Source organism: Panthera uncia, chromosome C2, assembly GCF_023721935.1.
Source record: "Panthera uncia isolate 11264 chromosome C2, Puncia_PCG_1.0, whole genome shotgun sequence".
Lineage (NCBI taxonomy): Eukaryota > Metazoa > Chordata > Mammalia > Carnivora > Felidae > Panthera > Panthera uncia.
Genome location: NC_064810.1, coordinates 123938673 through 123954968, shown reverse-complemented (window position 1 = coordinate 123954968; position 16296 = coordinate 123938673). Strand labels below are relative to the sequence as shown.

Here is a 16296-nt window from a genome sequence, read left to right as displayed (position 1 = left end):
ACAAATAGTTGTAGAGTACTGAATTTTAGTGTGTTTTTTTTGGCAGTCATATGCGGTAGCAGTTCTGACACCAGTTTCTCAATATTTGAGGATTAAATAAGTCCATTTGGAAGATAATAGGAGTCTGATGTCTACTGTAAGGGGGAATCTAGAATTGCAGTCATTAGTATGAACTGAGCATTTTCTTACTACTTTTAGAAATGTGTGTGTGTGTGTGTGTGTGTGTGTGTGTGTGTGTGTGTATTTGTGGATTTCCTAGCTTCCTAGCTCTGTCCTCTGGGACAGCTTCTTGTTTTTGTTTTGAGAGAGAGAGGGAAGGGAGGGAGGAAGGGAGTGGGGAAGAGGGACAGAGGGAGAAAGAGAATCCCAAGCAGGCTTCTGGCTCAGCATGGAGCCCCACTTGGGGCTTGATCCCACGGCCCTGGGATCATGATGCTGGCCGAAGACAGAGACAGACCATTGCAAGCACATCGTGCTCTCAGGTTAGGCTCTAGAACCAGACTGTTGTTGCTGTAAAGGGTATTATTGCAATAACTGGCAAAATTTGAATAAGGTTTTGTAATAGATAGTAGTGGTGTTACTAGTTTCCTGATTTTGGCAATCTGATTGTAGTTATGAGAATGTTCTTGTTCTTGGGAGATGCATACTGAGGTATCTAGAGGTAAAGAGGCATCATGTCTATAACTTATTGTCAAATAGTTGAGAAAATTCATATATATGTACATATGTAGAGAGAGGTGTGTATATATAAATACATAGAGAAAGGGGAGGTAGGTGGGAGGGATAGGGAATGACAAAGCATATGTGGTAAAATGTTAAGAAATGGAGAATCTGGATATATACTTTTTATTTTTTTACTATTCTGGAAATTTTTATGTTAAGTTTGAAATGATTTCTAAATAAGGTGAAAGAGTAAAATAATGCCAAATTCAAATAGAACCCTTAAAAAAGGCTGTGCTGGTGTATCTTCCCCAGCAGTGTGCAAGAGGGTTTCCCCTCCAGCAGGGAATGGGTGCTGCCACTGCCCCCAGTCCTTTGTCCCTGGAGAAACTGAGGTGGGGTCGGGGCTGTCCAGCTCGGTCGTTCTGTACTGTGTCTGTCATTCTGTAATGTTGTATCTGGCTCTTTATCATTTTGAGCTCAGGTGTAAATTTATCCCTGCAGGTTGTCGACGAGCGAGAATTTTTTGAGATCATGCCCAATTATGCCAAGAACATCATTGTGGGTTTTGCAAGAATGAACGGGAGGACTGTTGGAATTGTTGGCAACCAACCTAAGGTGGCTTCAGGTAGGTACAAGAGGCTCTCACAAACCTCAGGTGGCAGTTGGGGGCCATGGCTGCGGGGTGTGGTGTCTGCCTTCTGCCTTTTCCTCAGATGAGTCTTCCATGGCCAGAGAAAAAACTCAGGGAAATGTTGTTGTAAAAGCTCTCTTCTTGGGGCGCCTGGGTGGCTCAGTTGATTAAGCATCTGACTTAATTTCTGCTCAGGTAATGATCTCAACTGTTTGTGGGATTGCGCCCTGCTTTGAACTCCTCTCTCTTCCTCTCTCTCTGCCCCTACCCATGCACTCTTGTGAGCACTTCTCTCTCTCAAAAAAAAAGAAAAAAAAAAGCTCTTTTTTAATTGTTCATAACTCACAATGCTTCTCTCATGATTTTATTTTTTAAGGGTTTATAGACAATTTTCTTCGGCTTAAGATGGTTTTTACATTTTCAGAGGTCTGCTTTCTGTCTCCCCTAGTTAGATTCATGTCTCGCCCCTAAACTATGAGTTCAGTGAGGGTGGGGGTGTTGGTGTCTTATTCGTAGTTTTAAATCCATTGTTCAGTGGTGTCAGGTACAGCATCTTCCTGTGTCTTCCGGTGACATGGCCGGAGCTGAGCTACAGCCAGGTCAGGGGCACTCTTCTGTGGTTGCGCCCTGGGTGTGGCTGGAGGTGTGGGATAGGGACTATAGACACTGCTTTCCTCCTGTTTCCTGTGTAGGTTTGTTTTGAATACTGTATAGGAGAAATATGCACTCCCTTACTGACCCAGCCTCATCTTTTATGTCTGTCATGGCAATTTTTCCTTTTCTTTAGAAAAAAAGTTGTTTGGTTTTTTTTTAATTTTTTTTTTTACCATGGTAAAACATGTGTATAACAAAGTTTGTCATTTTAACTATTTTTAAGTGTATAATGTAGTGGCATTAATTACATTCATACCGTGTGCTGCCATTACCACTATCTTCCAAAAATTTTTCAAGTAGAAATGACTCCCTTTCCACCCTACCCCTGAGTCCTTGGTAATCTAAGTCTCCTCTCTATGAATATACCTATTATAGATATTCCATTTAAGTGGAATAATATAGTAATTGTCCTTTAGTGTCTGGTTCCTTTTACTTAGCATATGTTTTCAAGGTTCATCTATGTTGTAGCATGTATCAGAACTTTATTTTAACTTTTCATGGCTAAGTAATATTCCATTGTATGTATGTACCACATTTTGTTTACTCATTCATCTGTGATGGACACTTGGGTTGTTTCCACCTTTTGGCTATTGTGAATAATATTGCAGTAAACATTGGTATACAAGTATCTGTTTGAATCCCCGTTTTCAGTTCTTTTGGGTATACACCTAGCAGTGGAATTGTTGAGTCATATGGTAATTTTATGTTTTTGTTTTTGTTTGTGTTTTTTAAGAAACATCATACTGTTTTTCACAGTGGCTGCACTGTTTTCTCAGTAGCAATGCCTAAGGGTTCCACTTACTTTACACTGTCGCTTGAACTTGTTTTTTTCAGGTATGTTTTGATAATAGCTATCTTAATGGGGTGTAGAATATTTTCTCATTATGGTTTTCATTTAAATTTCCCTAATAATTAGTGATGTTGAGCGTCTTTTCATGTGCTTATTGGCCATTTGTATATCTTCTTTGGAGAAATATCCATTCAATTCCTTTGTGCATTTTTAATTACTTGTTTTTTGTTGAGTTGTATGAGTGCTTTATATTCTGGATATTTATTAGGCCTTTATCATCTATGTGATTTGCATGTATTTTTTCCCATTCTGTAGGTTGTCTTTTCACTTTCTTGATAATGTCATTTGATGCACAGAAGTTTTAAAATTTGATGAAGTCCAATATACAATTTGTTTGTGTTTGGCGGAGTACCTGTTGAAAAATCCAACATCATGAAGCCCCTCCCTGTGTTTTCTTTTAGGAATTTTATGCTTTTAGCTTTTACATTTAGGTTTGACCAATTTTGAGTAAATTTTTATATATGGTGTGCATTAAGGGCTCAACTTGATTCTTTTGCGTGTAGAAATCTAGTTATCCCAACACCATTTGTTGAATAGATTGTTCTTTCCCTATTGAATAGACTTGGCGTCCTCAAAAATCAAGGGGCTGTAGATGTATGGGTTTTTTTCTGGACTCTTAATACTATTTAAGTGGTCTATTTATGTTTATTCACATGCTGGTTTTGATTACTGCAGCTTTGTGTAATAAGTTTTAATATCGGTAAATGTGTGTCCTCTCATGTCCCTTGTAAAGATTCTTTTGACTTTTGGGGCTCCTTGCAATTCCAAATGAATTTGAGGATTGGTGTTTCCATTTCTCCAAAAAAGGATGTTGAGGTTTTGATAGAGATTGCATAGAATCTGCAGATCACTTTAGGAATCTTTCCATTTATTTTGGTCTTTTAATTCTTTTGGCAGTGTTTTATAGTTTTTAGTGTATAAGTCTTTCACCTCTTGGTTAAATTTACTTTTATGTATTTTATTCTTTTAGATACTATTGCAAATGGAATTGCTTTCTCAATTTTCTTTTTGGAATGTTCATTATTAGTATATGGAAAGATGACAACACAACTGATTTTTGTTTGTTGCTCATGCAACCTGCAACTTTGCTGAGCTTATTAGCTTTATGAGCTTTCTTGTGGATCATGTTTTTTGCAAATAGTTTTTACTTCTTCATCTCCAATTTGGATACTTTTTATTATTTTTTTCTTGTCTAGTTGCTTTGGCTAGAACATCTAGCACACTATTGAATAGCATTGGTGAAAGCAGGCATCCTTATTTTGTTCCTGATCTTAGGGGAAGAACTTTGTCTTTGACCACTGAATATGATGTTAGCTGTGGGTTTTTCGTAAATGCCTTCATCATGGTGAGAAAATTTCCTTCCATTCCTAGTTTTCTGAGTACTTTTTTTTTTCTTTTATGAAAGGTTGATAGATTTGTATACCTTTTCTGCAACATTTGAAATGATCGTGTAGTTTTTGTCCTTCATTCTATTAATGTGGTGTATTATATTGTTTGATTTTTTTCTACGTTGAACCACTTTTGCTTTATTGGAGTATATCTAAGTTGGTCATGGTATATAATCCCTTTGGTAAAATAAATTTTATTTTTTGGAGCTCTTTAAGTTTCAGAGCAAAATTAAGTGAAAACTGCAGAGTTCCCATAATACTCTATCATACATACACAGCTTACTTCACTGTCAATATCCTGAACCAGAGTAGTACATTTGTTACAATTGATGAATGTACATGGACACACCATAATTACCTTAGGTCTGTATTTACATTAGGGTTCACTCTTGGTGCTATATATTCTCTGGGTATGATAAATGTATAGTATATAACCCACCATTGCAGCATCATAAAAAATGGTTTCACTGCCTTAAAAGTCCTAAGCGTTCCACTTGTTCATCATTCCTTTCTCCCAACCCTGATAACCTAGTAACCCCTGGCAACTACTGATCCTTGTACCCCTCCCATAGTTTTACTTTTTCTAGAATATCATATAGTTGGAGTTAGAGTATGTAGCCCTTCCAGATCAGCTTCTTTCACGTAGTAATATGCATTTAAGCTTCCTACATGTTTTCTCATGGCTTGATAGCTCATTTCTTTTTAGTGTTGAGTAATATTCCATTGCCTGGGTATACCACACAGTTCACTTATCTGTTCACCTCCTGAAGGACATTGTGGTCGCTTCTAAGTTTTGGCAATTATGAGTAAAGCTGCTTTAAATGTCTGTGTGCAGGTTTTTGTGTGGACATAAGTTTTCAGCTCATTTGGGTAAATGCCATGGAGTATGCTTGCTAGCTTGCATAGTATGAGTATGTGTAGTTTGTAAGAAACTGCCAAACTGTCTTCCAGAGTTGCAGTACCATTTTGCATTCCTGCCAGCAAGGAGTTACAGTTCCTGCTGCTCCACATCCTTGTCTGGATTTGGTGTTGTCAGTGTTCTGGATTTTGGCCATTCTAATAGGTGTGTAGTGGGATATTTTTTTTTTGTTTTTCACTTCACTTGTAAGTATTTAATGAATCTCCCTCCATGTGGCTTCAAGCTACCAGGACACAGGTGCCCTCCCTCCCCCCCCCCCAACCTTCTCCTCAGCAATTCTACTGAAGAATTTGGCCCTCTCGATGACAGGCTGTTTGGGGAGCTTTCCCTTTCCCAAAACTTTGTAGTAGCATGAACGCACCACATCAGTGATAGGAACAAGTCCAGTCTTGTTTTTGGCAGCATTTACCCGTGTCTGCTGACTGACCAGGGTCCACAGTTTAGTCAAGGTTGACAGTTGGGTAGAATATCTGGTTCCTTTTTAAGTGGTAATGCCTCATACCCGCTTTTCCAAAGTAACCTGGATGATATTTGTCAAAGTTGATCTTGTGATGATGCATGCCACCAGCATTACCCCAGCCTCCTGGGTGCTTCCGGTGCTTGCTGATGCTGCTGTGGCCGTGGCTTACATGACCCCGAAGTTTCCAGGTCTTCCTCAGTCTGGATGGCATGTCAGCAGTCCAGACAAAAGACCTGGTATCTTCTTTTAATTTGCATTTCCCTGATGCCGTATGACATGGGGTATCTTTCCATGTGTTTATTTGCCATCTGTATGTTTTCTTTGGTGAGGTGTCTGCTCAGATCTTTAGTCCCCCCGCCGCCTTTTTAGTCTATTTTTTAATCAGTTTTTTTTTTCTTATAATGTTTATTGTTGAGAGAGAGAGAGAGAGAGAGACAGAATGTGAGTGGGGGAGGTGCAGAGAGACTGGGGACAGAAGATTTGAAGTGGGCTCTGTGCTGACAGCAGACAGCCTGACATGGGGCTTGAGCTCACAAACTGTGAGATTATGACCTGAGCTGAAGTTGGACACTCAGCCAGCTGAGCCACCCTGGTGCTCCTGTTTGTTTTCTTATTGTTGAGTTTTAAGAGTTCTTTGTATATGTTAGATAGCAGTTCCTTTATCAGATGTGTATTTTGCAAATGTTTTCTCCCAGTCTGTGGTTGTCTTCTCTTTCTCTAGACAGTGCCTTTTGCAGAAGTTTTTAATTATGAGGTCAGCTTATCAATTATTTCTTTTTCATAGATCATGCCTTTGGTAGTGTATCTAAAAAGTTACCACCAAATCCAAGGTTATTTGTTTTCTCCTGTGTTATCTTCTAGAAGTTTATCACTTTTGTGGTTTACATTTAGGTCTCTGGATCCATTTTGAGTTAGTTTTATGAAATGTGTAAGGTCTGTGTCTAAATTTTTTTGCTGTGGATGTCCAGTTGTTCCAGCACTACTTGTTGAAAAGACAATCTCTCTTCCATTGTATTGCCTTTGTTTTTTTGTCAAAGATCAGTTGATATTTCTTGGGGTCTATTTCTGGGTTTGCTGTTCTGTTCCATTGGTCTGTTTGTTTGTTTTTTTTTTTCATTAGTACCACATGTCTTGATTACTGTAGCTTTATAGCAAGTCTCGTGGCTAGGTGTTGTTAGTCCTTCAACTTTATTTTGTCCTTCAATACTGTGTTGGCTGTTCTAGGTTTGTTTTTGTTTTTTTGTTTTTTGGGTTTTTTTTTTGCATCTCCATATACACTTTAGAATCAGTTTGTCAACATCCACAAAATAACTTGTTGGGATTTTGATTGGAATTGTGTTAAATTAAGAAATCAAGTTGGAAATACCTGCCCTCTTGACAATATTGAGTCTGCCTATCCATAAACATGGAATATGTCCCCATTTATTTAATTCTTCCATTTTGTTCATCAGAGTTGTGTAGCATTCCTCATATAGATTTTATAATGTGTTTTGTTATTTTATGCCTGTGTATTTCTTTTTTTGAATGGTGGGTGCTAATGTAAATGGTATTGTGTTCTTTGTTTCAAATTCACTGCTGGTATATAGGAAAGTTATTAACTTTTGAATATTAACTTTGTATTCTGCAACCTTGCTATAATTGCTTATTAGTTTCAGCAGTGTTTTTGTCAATTCTTTAGGATTTTCTACATAAATTATTATGTCATCTGTGAACAAAGACAGTTTGATTTCTTCCTTCCCAGTCTGTGTACCTTTTGTATATTTTCTTGCTTTATTGGATTAGGTATGACTCCCAGTACAGTTTTGGAAAGTGGTGAGAGGGGACATTTTTGTCTTATGCCTGATCTTAGTGGGAAAGCTTCTAGTTTTTCATCATTATGTGTGATGTTAGCTGTAGATTTTTTGTTAGATGTTCTTTATCAAGTTGAGAAAGCAGCCCTGTATTCCTAGTTTGCAGAGGGTTTTTAATCATGACTGAGTGTTGGATTTTGTGAATCCCTTTTCTGTATCTACTGATGTGTTCATGTAACTTTTCTTCTTTAGCCTGTTGATACAATAATGTTGCTGGGTTTGATTTGCTTTTATTTTGTTAGGGATTCTTGCATCTGTGTTCATGAGAGTCATTGGTCTGTAGTTTTCTAGTAATGTGTTTGTCTGGTTTTGGTAATAGCATAATGCTGGCCTCATAGAATGAGTTAGGAAGTATTCCCTCTGGTTTTTCTGAAAGAGATGGTAGAGAATTGCTGTAATTTGTAGAATTCATCAGTGAAACTTTCTGGACTTCTTTTGTTTTTTTTAATCCATAAGAAATAAATGGTTTTACAAATCAAAAATATAATCCTGTGTTTTACGTTTTCTTGTGTAGTTACCTTTACTAGAAATCTTTATTTCTTCATAATTTGTGTGGTACTGTCTAGTATTTTTTTTTTTTTTTCATTTCAACCTGAAGGATTCTCTTTAATATTTCTCGTAGGGTAAGCCTAGTGGTAATGAACTCTGCAGCTTTTGTTTATCTGGGAATGTCTTAATTTGTCCCTCATTTTTCAAGGACAGGTTGCCAAACAGAGTCCTTGGTTGACAGTTTTATTCTTTCAGTGGTTTACATCATTCCATTGTCTTCTGCCTCCGTGGTTTTTCTACTAAGAAATCAACTGATAATCTTATTGAGGATCTCTTGTATATGGTGAGTCACTTCTCTCTTGCTGCTTTCAAGATTCTGTCTTTACCTTTTTTTTTTTTTTTTTTAAGTTTATTTATTTTGAGTGAGAAAGCATGAGTACAAGAGGGGCAGAGGGAGAGAATCTCCAACAGGCTTCCCACTGACAGTATGGAGGCCCACGTGGAGCTCAAACCTGAACCGTGAGATCATGACCTGAGCTGAAATCAAGAGTTGGACACTTAACTGACTGGGCCACCCAGGTGCCCCCAGATTCTGTCTTTATCTTTTAATAATTTGATGATAATCTGTTTCAGTGGGGGTCTGTTTGTGTTTATTCTACTTAGTTTCTTTGATTTGTTGCTTCATGTCTTAAATTTGGGAAGTTTTTGGACGTATTCAGGTAATCTCTGTCCCTTTTTCTCCTCCCTGTGGTATTGCCTTGCTGCAAATATTGGTTCAAGTGATGGTATTTTGTAGATCTGTAGTTTCTGTTCACTTCATTTTTTCTTTTCTTTTTGTTAAGACTGGGTAATAATATAAATTATCTTCAAGTTTCCCAATCGTGTCTTCTATTTTCTCAAATCTACTCTTGAACCCCTGTAGTGAATTTTTTATTTCATTTATGGTAGTTTTCAGCCACAGAATTTGTTTGGTTCCTTTTTATAATTTCTTTCTCTTTATTGGTATTCTCATTTTGTTCATACATTGTTTTCATGATTTTTAAAGTTCTTTGTTCATGTTTTTCTTTTTTTCTTTGACCATCTTTAAGATATTTAAAATTTTTTTTAAATAAACTTTTTATTTTAGAGTTGTTTTAGATTTATAACAAAATTTCTAGATAGCACAGAGTTTCCATGCACTCCACACCTAGTTTCTCTGATTCTTAACATTTTACTTTAGAGAGCACTGTTATCAGATATTTCACTCTAAACAAAGAGACAGTGGGCGACTAAGCTAGAGGGAAAACTGAGGTTAAATGGTTTTGCTGTTGGACTCAATCACTGGTTCCTTTCATTGGTTTTGTTTATCTGTCTGTTGGTTTAAGATGGAACAGACCTGATGTATAAACGATTAGAATAATTCTGAAGACAGAGGATGACGATGGCTTTGAGATGTGACTTCTTAGCTTATAACTGACATTATTGATGCTTTTAGACAAAACTGTTAAGCTATTTGATTAAAATTTTTTTTTAATCTTTATTTATTTTTGAGAGAGAGACAGCATGTGAGCAGGGGAGGAGCAGAGAGAGAGGGAGACATAGGATCTGAAGCAGGCTCCAGGCTCCAAGCTGTCAGCACAGAGCCTGATGCGGGGCTCGAACTCATGGACCGTGAGATCATGACCTGAGCCGAAGTCAGATGCTCAACCAACTGAGCCACCCAGGCGCCCCAAAGCTATTTGATTTAATGCACACTACACTGTCAGGAATAGTTTAGGGAAGCTCTAGTGTGACTCTCCTATTCTAAAAAAATGGACATTGGCCTTATATCTGAAGTTATTATTACCAGCTCATGTGTACTTTGACTCTGATGGTACTTCTATGTACCAGGCTGTACATAGAAGTTCATTTCAAATCTTTGGGTATTTTTTCATTTGTTTACTTATAAATTTAAAAACACTTTTTTAATGTTCATTTTTGAGGGAGAGAGAGAGCACAAATGGGGTAGAGGCAGAGAGAGACGGAGACACAGAATCCGAAGCAGGCTTCAGTCTCTGAGCTGTCAGCACAGAGCCTGACGTGGGGCTTGAACTCACAAACCATAAGATCATGACCTGAGCCGAGATCAAGAGTTGGATGTTTAATCAACTGATTCATCCAGGCACCCCTATAAAAATCTTTATAATGTTTATTTATTTTTTTTTTTAATTTTTTTTTTCAACGTTTATTTTTTATTTTTGGGACAGAGAGAGACAGAGCATGAACGGGGGAGGGACAGAGAGAGAGGGAGACACAGAATCGGAAACAGGCTCCAGGCTCCGAGCCATCAGCCCAGAGCCCGACGCGGGGCTCGAACTCACGGACCGTGAGTTGGCTGGCTGAAGTCATCGTGACCTGGCTGAAGTCGGACACTTAACCGACTGCGCCACCCAGGCGCCCCTATAATGTTTATTTTTGAGGGAGGGAGGCAGAGAGAGAGGGAGACACAGAGTCCAAAGCAGGCTCCAGGCTCTGAGCTGTCAGCACACAGCCCGATTCAGGGCTCGAACCCACAGACTACGAGATCATGACCTGAGCCAAAGTTGGCGCTTAACCAACTGAAGCACCAAGTTGCCCCCAAGACCATTATTTTAAAGTCTTTGTCTAATAAGTTCAGTGTCTGGGCTTCCTTAGGGACAGATTCTGTCAGTTAATTTTCTTCACTTGAGTGGCTTTTTTCCTGTTTCTTTGTAAGCCTTGTTATTTTTTTGTCGAAAACTGGACATTTGAATATTATGAGGTGTTGATCCTGGAAATCATATTCTCTCCCTTTTCTAGGTTTTGTTGTTGATCACTGAATGCTGTAATAGCCATTGTCTAGTGCCGTTTTCCAATTATTTTTGCAGACTATATTCCTTGCTGTAGGTGGTCATGGAGGTTTCTTTGCCTTAGCTTGTGTCCAACTAGTGTTTTGACAGTGATATCCTTGAATACCAGCTACTAAAACAGGCAAACAAGAAAGTACCTCATCTAGTCTTTGAGAATTGGCCCTGTGCTGGTGCTCCTCTTCAACACTTGGCCAGACTTAAACTGAACTTAGGGATCAGCCCACTGTTAAAACTTAAGGTCTTCTTAGGTTATTTGTTTTGTAAAGTATTTTCATTTTCATTCCTCTCAAGATATTTTCTAATTCCCTTTTCCTGGGTCTTTTCTGAGCATGCATCTAGACCTAGGCATATCTGTGTCTTTCTGAAATGCCCTGTGTACACAGGTGTTCTTGAATGCCCTAATTTTCTAAAGAATCTCTGTCCCTGGTTCTTTCCTCCTAGGCCTTAGGCAGTCTCAAGCATCTGCAGGTGGTTCTTTGTTTTTGAGCAATGTCTGCCACTTTCTGGCCTGGTGAGCTCCATGTTAGGTAAAGCAGGGATGAAAATCTTTCAGACAAATTAGAACACACCTATGTGATAATTTGTGACTGACTCTTTATTCCCTCTAGAACTAGGGAGAGAGTGGGGCAGGTGTAATTAAGAATGTCACAAAGCTTTCCTACTATTTTTAAGTTGCCTGTTTCTTGATTTGACTTTTCTCTTGGTGGTTGGTAAACCTTCACTTGTTCCAGGGTTTCTGATTCTTTTGTGATGTTTTTGTTGGAGGGTAGGAGTTTGGAGCTGACTTCCCCACCATTTTGTTGTTGAGAAAAAGTGTTTAAAAGTCAGGAATTCACACACACTGAAAATGCATTTTGTTCCTCCAGTAAATTCTTAACTGTTGATACATCCTTTTAGTTTCTCCTTTGAGCTGTGTCAGTCATTGGCATGGACTTCACATGATTTCTTGTGTCTGCTTCAAGATCTTTCTCATCCCATGACTACCTCTGTGGGTCCTGATGGCCTGCAGCACAGGTTGACTTTGACAAGCCCACTTTTTAAGAAACTGCTTGGCTTGTCCTGGAAAGTGTATCTATAGATATCTAGGATGTCCGTCCCACTGCCCAACCTGGCTGGAGCCTGAACGCTTGATTCCATGGTGGTTCCTTGACTTCCCCTTTTCTTAGAAATTCTTTGTTATGTTTATGGAGTGGCAAGATGTGGAAGTTCAGTAGATTACTGCTTTTTTGAAAAAAAGCTTCATGCATTTTATGGACTTAATCATTCCCTGTTACTAAAAGACAGCTTCAGAGGCTTACATAGGGGGCTTCTGTTCCAGGTCTCATTTTTTCTTACAGGGATTAGCCAGTGCTCACTGGGCTCTCTCTGGGTACCAGGCGCTCAGTCTAGTTCTGGGACGAGGCCTCAGATGCTAAGACCGGGCCTCTGGTCCTGGAGCCCGTCCCATGGCCACTCGGGCTGCAGGTTTTCCATTCCTGTGTTGATTTCCCCAGTGATTCCATCATGTTCTGGTTGTCGGTGCCCATCTTGCTTTTCAGTTTAAGTATAGCTTCTGGATACTTTTTGCAGTTTCTTAATTTAGAATTGTTTTTATTCTGGGACTTATCACTCAGATTTTTTATTTCAGGTCATTAACATAGATTTTGAGGAGAGAGGAAAGAGGGGAGATTTAAAACATTTTTGAGTTACAAGTTACACACAATAAAATGCACAGGTTTCAAATGCTCATTTTAATAGGTTTTGATAATTTGACAGTAGTATACAACCTTGTTATCACCATCCAAAACAAGATACGGAACATTTCTGTCCTCTCAAAAAATGCATTTAGTAAGAGGGAAGTTTTGCCAATTTTTCTTTTTGAGTTCTTTTTGTTTCTAGCATTCTTTATATATTTTGGATGGGAGTCTTGTCAGATACGCATATTGCAAATATATTTTTTTCCTGATTTGTGACTTCTTCAATAAATTGTGTCTTTTGACTCACATATTTTTAAACATGTGATGAAGTCCCATTTATCAATGTTTTTTATTTATGATTAGAACTTTTTGTGTCCTTTCCAAACAATCTTTGCCTATGACAAGGTTGCAAACAAAGATGGTCCGATATCATTGGCTAGCTTTGTAGTTCTGGGTTTTATGTTAAGGCCTATGATCTATTTTGAATTAATTTTTGTATATAGTTTATAGAGTGAAATAGTCTACTTTTATGTTCCCTCTCCCCCCCATATAGACAGTTAAGTGTTCCATCACCATTTGTTAAAAAGACTTTCTTTCCACAGCGAATTGGTTTGATACCTGGTCTAAAATCAGTTGTGTGGGTCCATTTCTTCACAATGTATCCATTACCATTTTGTCTACCTTGATGCCTGTGCCATACTGTCTTGATTACTGTAGCTTTATAGTTATCAGCTTGGGGCAGTTTCAGGATCCTGGGGACACTTGACAATGTTGGAAACCGTTTTGTTTGTCACAGGTGTGGGTTGTAGGGGAGTGAGTGCTACTGGCATCTAGTGGGTGGAGGCCAGAGATGATGCTAAACATCTTCTGCACACAAGACAACCCCCCACAACAAAGAATTACCCAGCCCAAAATACAGATGGCCCTGAGGTTCAGAAATCCTGCTTTGTAAGAAAGTCTTGAAGTCAACTAGTATAAGTTTTCCAATTAAACCCCAAAACTGTTTATTCTGTTTCCTTTGTATTACCATATGAATTTTAGAATCTGCCTATCAGTTTCTGTAAGAGAATGCCTACGATTTTGGTAGTAATTGCTTGAAAATCTAGATCTGTTCAGTATGATAGCTTAGTAAACTTCAAGATAATTAAATAGTATAGACAATTAAAATTGAATGCAATTAGAGGCTTAGTTTCTCATTTGTGCTAGCTGTTTTTCAAGTGCTTAATAGCTTTAGTGGCTACCATGTCAAATAGCACAACCAGAGAACATTTCCATAATTACAGAAAATTCTTTTGGCCAGCACTGGTATAGATCATTTAGGAATTTATTTATTCTTATCAATGAGTGTATAAGCTTTTTTGTAGATACTCTGTCAGATTATGAAAGTTCCATTGTATTCCTAGTTTACTGCTTGTTTTGAATTATGATTGAGTATTGAATTGTCAGATGTGTTTTGTCTGTTGAGGAAGAAAAGCCTATATGGTTTTTCTCCCTATTTAGTAATTTTGTTGGTTTTTTCACATATTAGATCAGCCTTGACTTCTTGGGATAAACCCCACTTAGAGTGCATCAGTGTTTTTATATATTGCTGGATTTGATTTCATAATATCTTGGGGATTTTTGCATCTGTGTTCGTGAGGGATTTTGTTTGGTCTGCATTCTTCTTTTACGATGTCCTAATCTTGTTGTGGTATTAGGGGAATGTTGGCCTCATACAGTATGTTGGGAACTATTCTAGGAGAGGAGACTTATTAGCAACTGAACTCTTACTCTGCACACATTACAGATACCACCTCCTTAAATCCTTGAAACCATGGTAGGAGGTAGTAACATCCCAACTTTGCAGGTGATGAACCTCAGGCTCAGAAAGGTAAAGTCATTTCCCAAGGGCACATAGCTGTAACTGGTGAATCTGATTCCAGGCTATCGGGAGTCTCTAACAGCAGCTATTGAATGATACCTCTCACTACTGGTTCCATGGGGACAAGTCAGGCTGTACCCCAGGTGGGTATATAAACCTCAGTTAATGAGGCACAGTCTAGCTGCCTGCAATAGACTGTGCTCCCGGCAAGAGAGCCTGAGGGTCCACTCTTGGACCCTCTTTGGCCACTGCCCGGTGGGTTCTCCTGTCTTTCCTGGAGTGTAAGGATTTCCCTTTACATTCCCTGGTGAGGAGACTTTGGTGCCTCCATAGAAATCAGCTCTGAATGGTTCCTGAGGGCACATTCCCATTGGGGGTAGAGCTGGGAATTGCCCAGAAGCTCAGCATGGATAATCTCTCTCATTCTAGGATGTTTGGATATTAATTCATCTGTGAAAGGGGCTCGTTTTGTCCGATTCTGTGATGCATTCAATATTCCACTCATCACTTTTGTTGATGTTCCTGGCTTTCTGCCTGGTAAGTCATTGATAGGAGGGGGGCGAGGAGAGGTAGTTTTGCCCAGTAAGGCGCCCACTTAATTTGGAGGTTTTGTAAAATTCTCTAAGGATTTGTGACTTCTCCATATTCTAGGTGTCTGGAAGATGGGGCTGTGGGGGGTGAGTGGCTCTCTCCTGGCCCTCTGGGGAGCAGGGGAAGACCTCATAGCTGAGAGTGACAGGCATACCTTGTAAGGACTTCTGTATCTTGTAACTCTTCCTCATGACATAGGCACAGCACAGGAATATGGGGGCATCATCCGGCATGGAGCCAAGCTTCTCTACGCATTTGCTGAAGCAACTGTGCCCAAAGTCACAGTCATCACCAGGAAGGTGAGAAGAGCTGGTATCAGAGGCTGTGAGCCCACACACTTCTAGCAGCATGGCCATGGTTGGAGGTCTGGCCAAGAGTTTCAGGGGGGCTGGGAAGAGGAGTACACCTTGCTGACCCTTAAAAAGATCTTTGGAGCTCAGGCAACATTTATAGCCCTGTGGACACACCCTGCAGATATGTTGGTGGTCACGTCTGGGAAATGACAGCATCAGTGGGAAAGAGCCAGGAAAGACAGTGAACATTAGCTGTGAAAGGCCTCTGGACTGTGCCTGTGTTTTCTCTGCGCTGGCTTCCCAGCCTCAGAGACACTGGGCCTTCAGTAGCTCAGGAGGGCTTTTCCTTTTGTCCTCATTTCACTTGGCTTCCTAGAGTCTTTCAGGGACATGATCTGATTCAGGCTCTAACATTCAGCATTTGGGTTTGTTCTAGGCCTATGGTGGTGCCTATGATGTCATGAGCTCCAAGCACCTTTGTGGTGACACCAACTATGCCTGGCCTACAGCAGAGATTGCAGTCATGGGAGCAAAGGTGAGGACCTCTAGCTTTCCCTTTTCCTGGATCCAGGTACTGGTCGTTTCCCAGCAGGAGCTTGTAGTTACGAAATGTGGAGAGAGGCCCGGACCCCTTGGATGGGCCAGGATTCCAGGGAGTTGGGACCTAGACCTTGGCGAGTCCCCACCTTGACCCCTGGGTCAGCTCTGGCTCCTGTCCTGCACTGTCACTTTAGGCACATGCTGGTGTCTTCATGCTCGGGGGGTGGGGGTAGGGGTGGGGAGGGGGGATGCTGAGTGGGTTTTGAGATTGTCAGTAAAGCAGAAAGGGTTGAGTCAACTGAACTAGCCTTTGGGAGGATTGGACATTCCCTGTGATCCCATTCCCATCTCCTCTCCCAGGGAGGGCCCCAGAGCCACTGAATTGTGTACTGAGGATAAGGAAGAAGGAAAACAGCATTTTACTTCACCTGATTCAGGGGACCATGGATCTAACTATGGAAAATGGGCAAAACATCTTGGCCTGAAAGAAGGATAGATGCAATTGGATGGAATAGGATGGAATTTGGGGAGACAAGTGACTGGCTTTGCCTGGGCTGCCTGTTGTTGGGGCCACACTGAACTTTG

The 16296-nt window shown here is 39.8% G+C and overlaps 1 protein-coding gene and 1 pseudogene across 1 annotated transcript in view; one reads left to right on the top strand and one right to left on the bottom strand.

The window, feature by feature from the left end:
• The window catches only part of PCCB (propionyl-CoA carboxylase subunit beta), a 93126-nt gene that overhangs the window by 74935 nt on the left and 1895 nt on the right, over positions 1-16296 (top strand). The window contains exons 10-13 of the mRNA XM_049628791.1: positions 1165-1288; positions 14717-14824; positions 15077-15177; positions 15608-15706. Of these exons, the coding sequence (XP_049484748.1) occupies positions 1165-1288; positions 14717-14824; positions 15077-15177; positions 15608-15706 (432 nt within the window). The remainder of the gene's footprint in view (positions 1-1164; positions 1289-14716; positions 14825-15076; positions 15178-15607; positions 15707-16296) is intronic.
• Positions 5324-7264, bottom strand: LOC125921313 (60S ribosomal protein L27a-like; annotated as a pseudogene).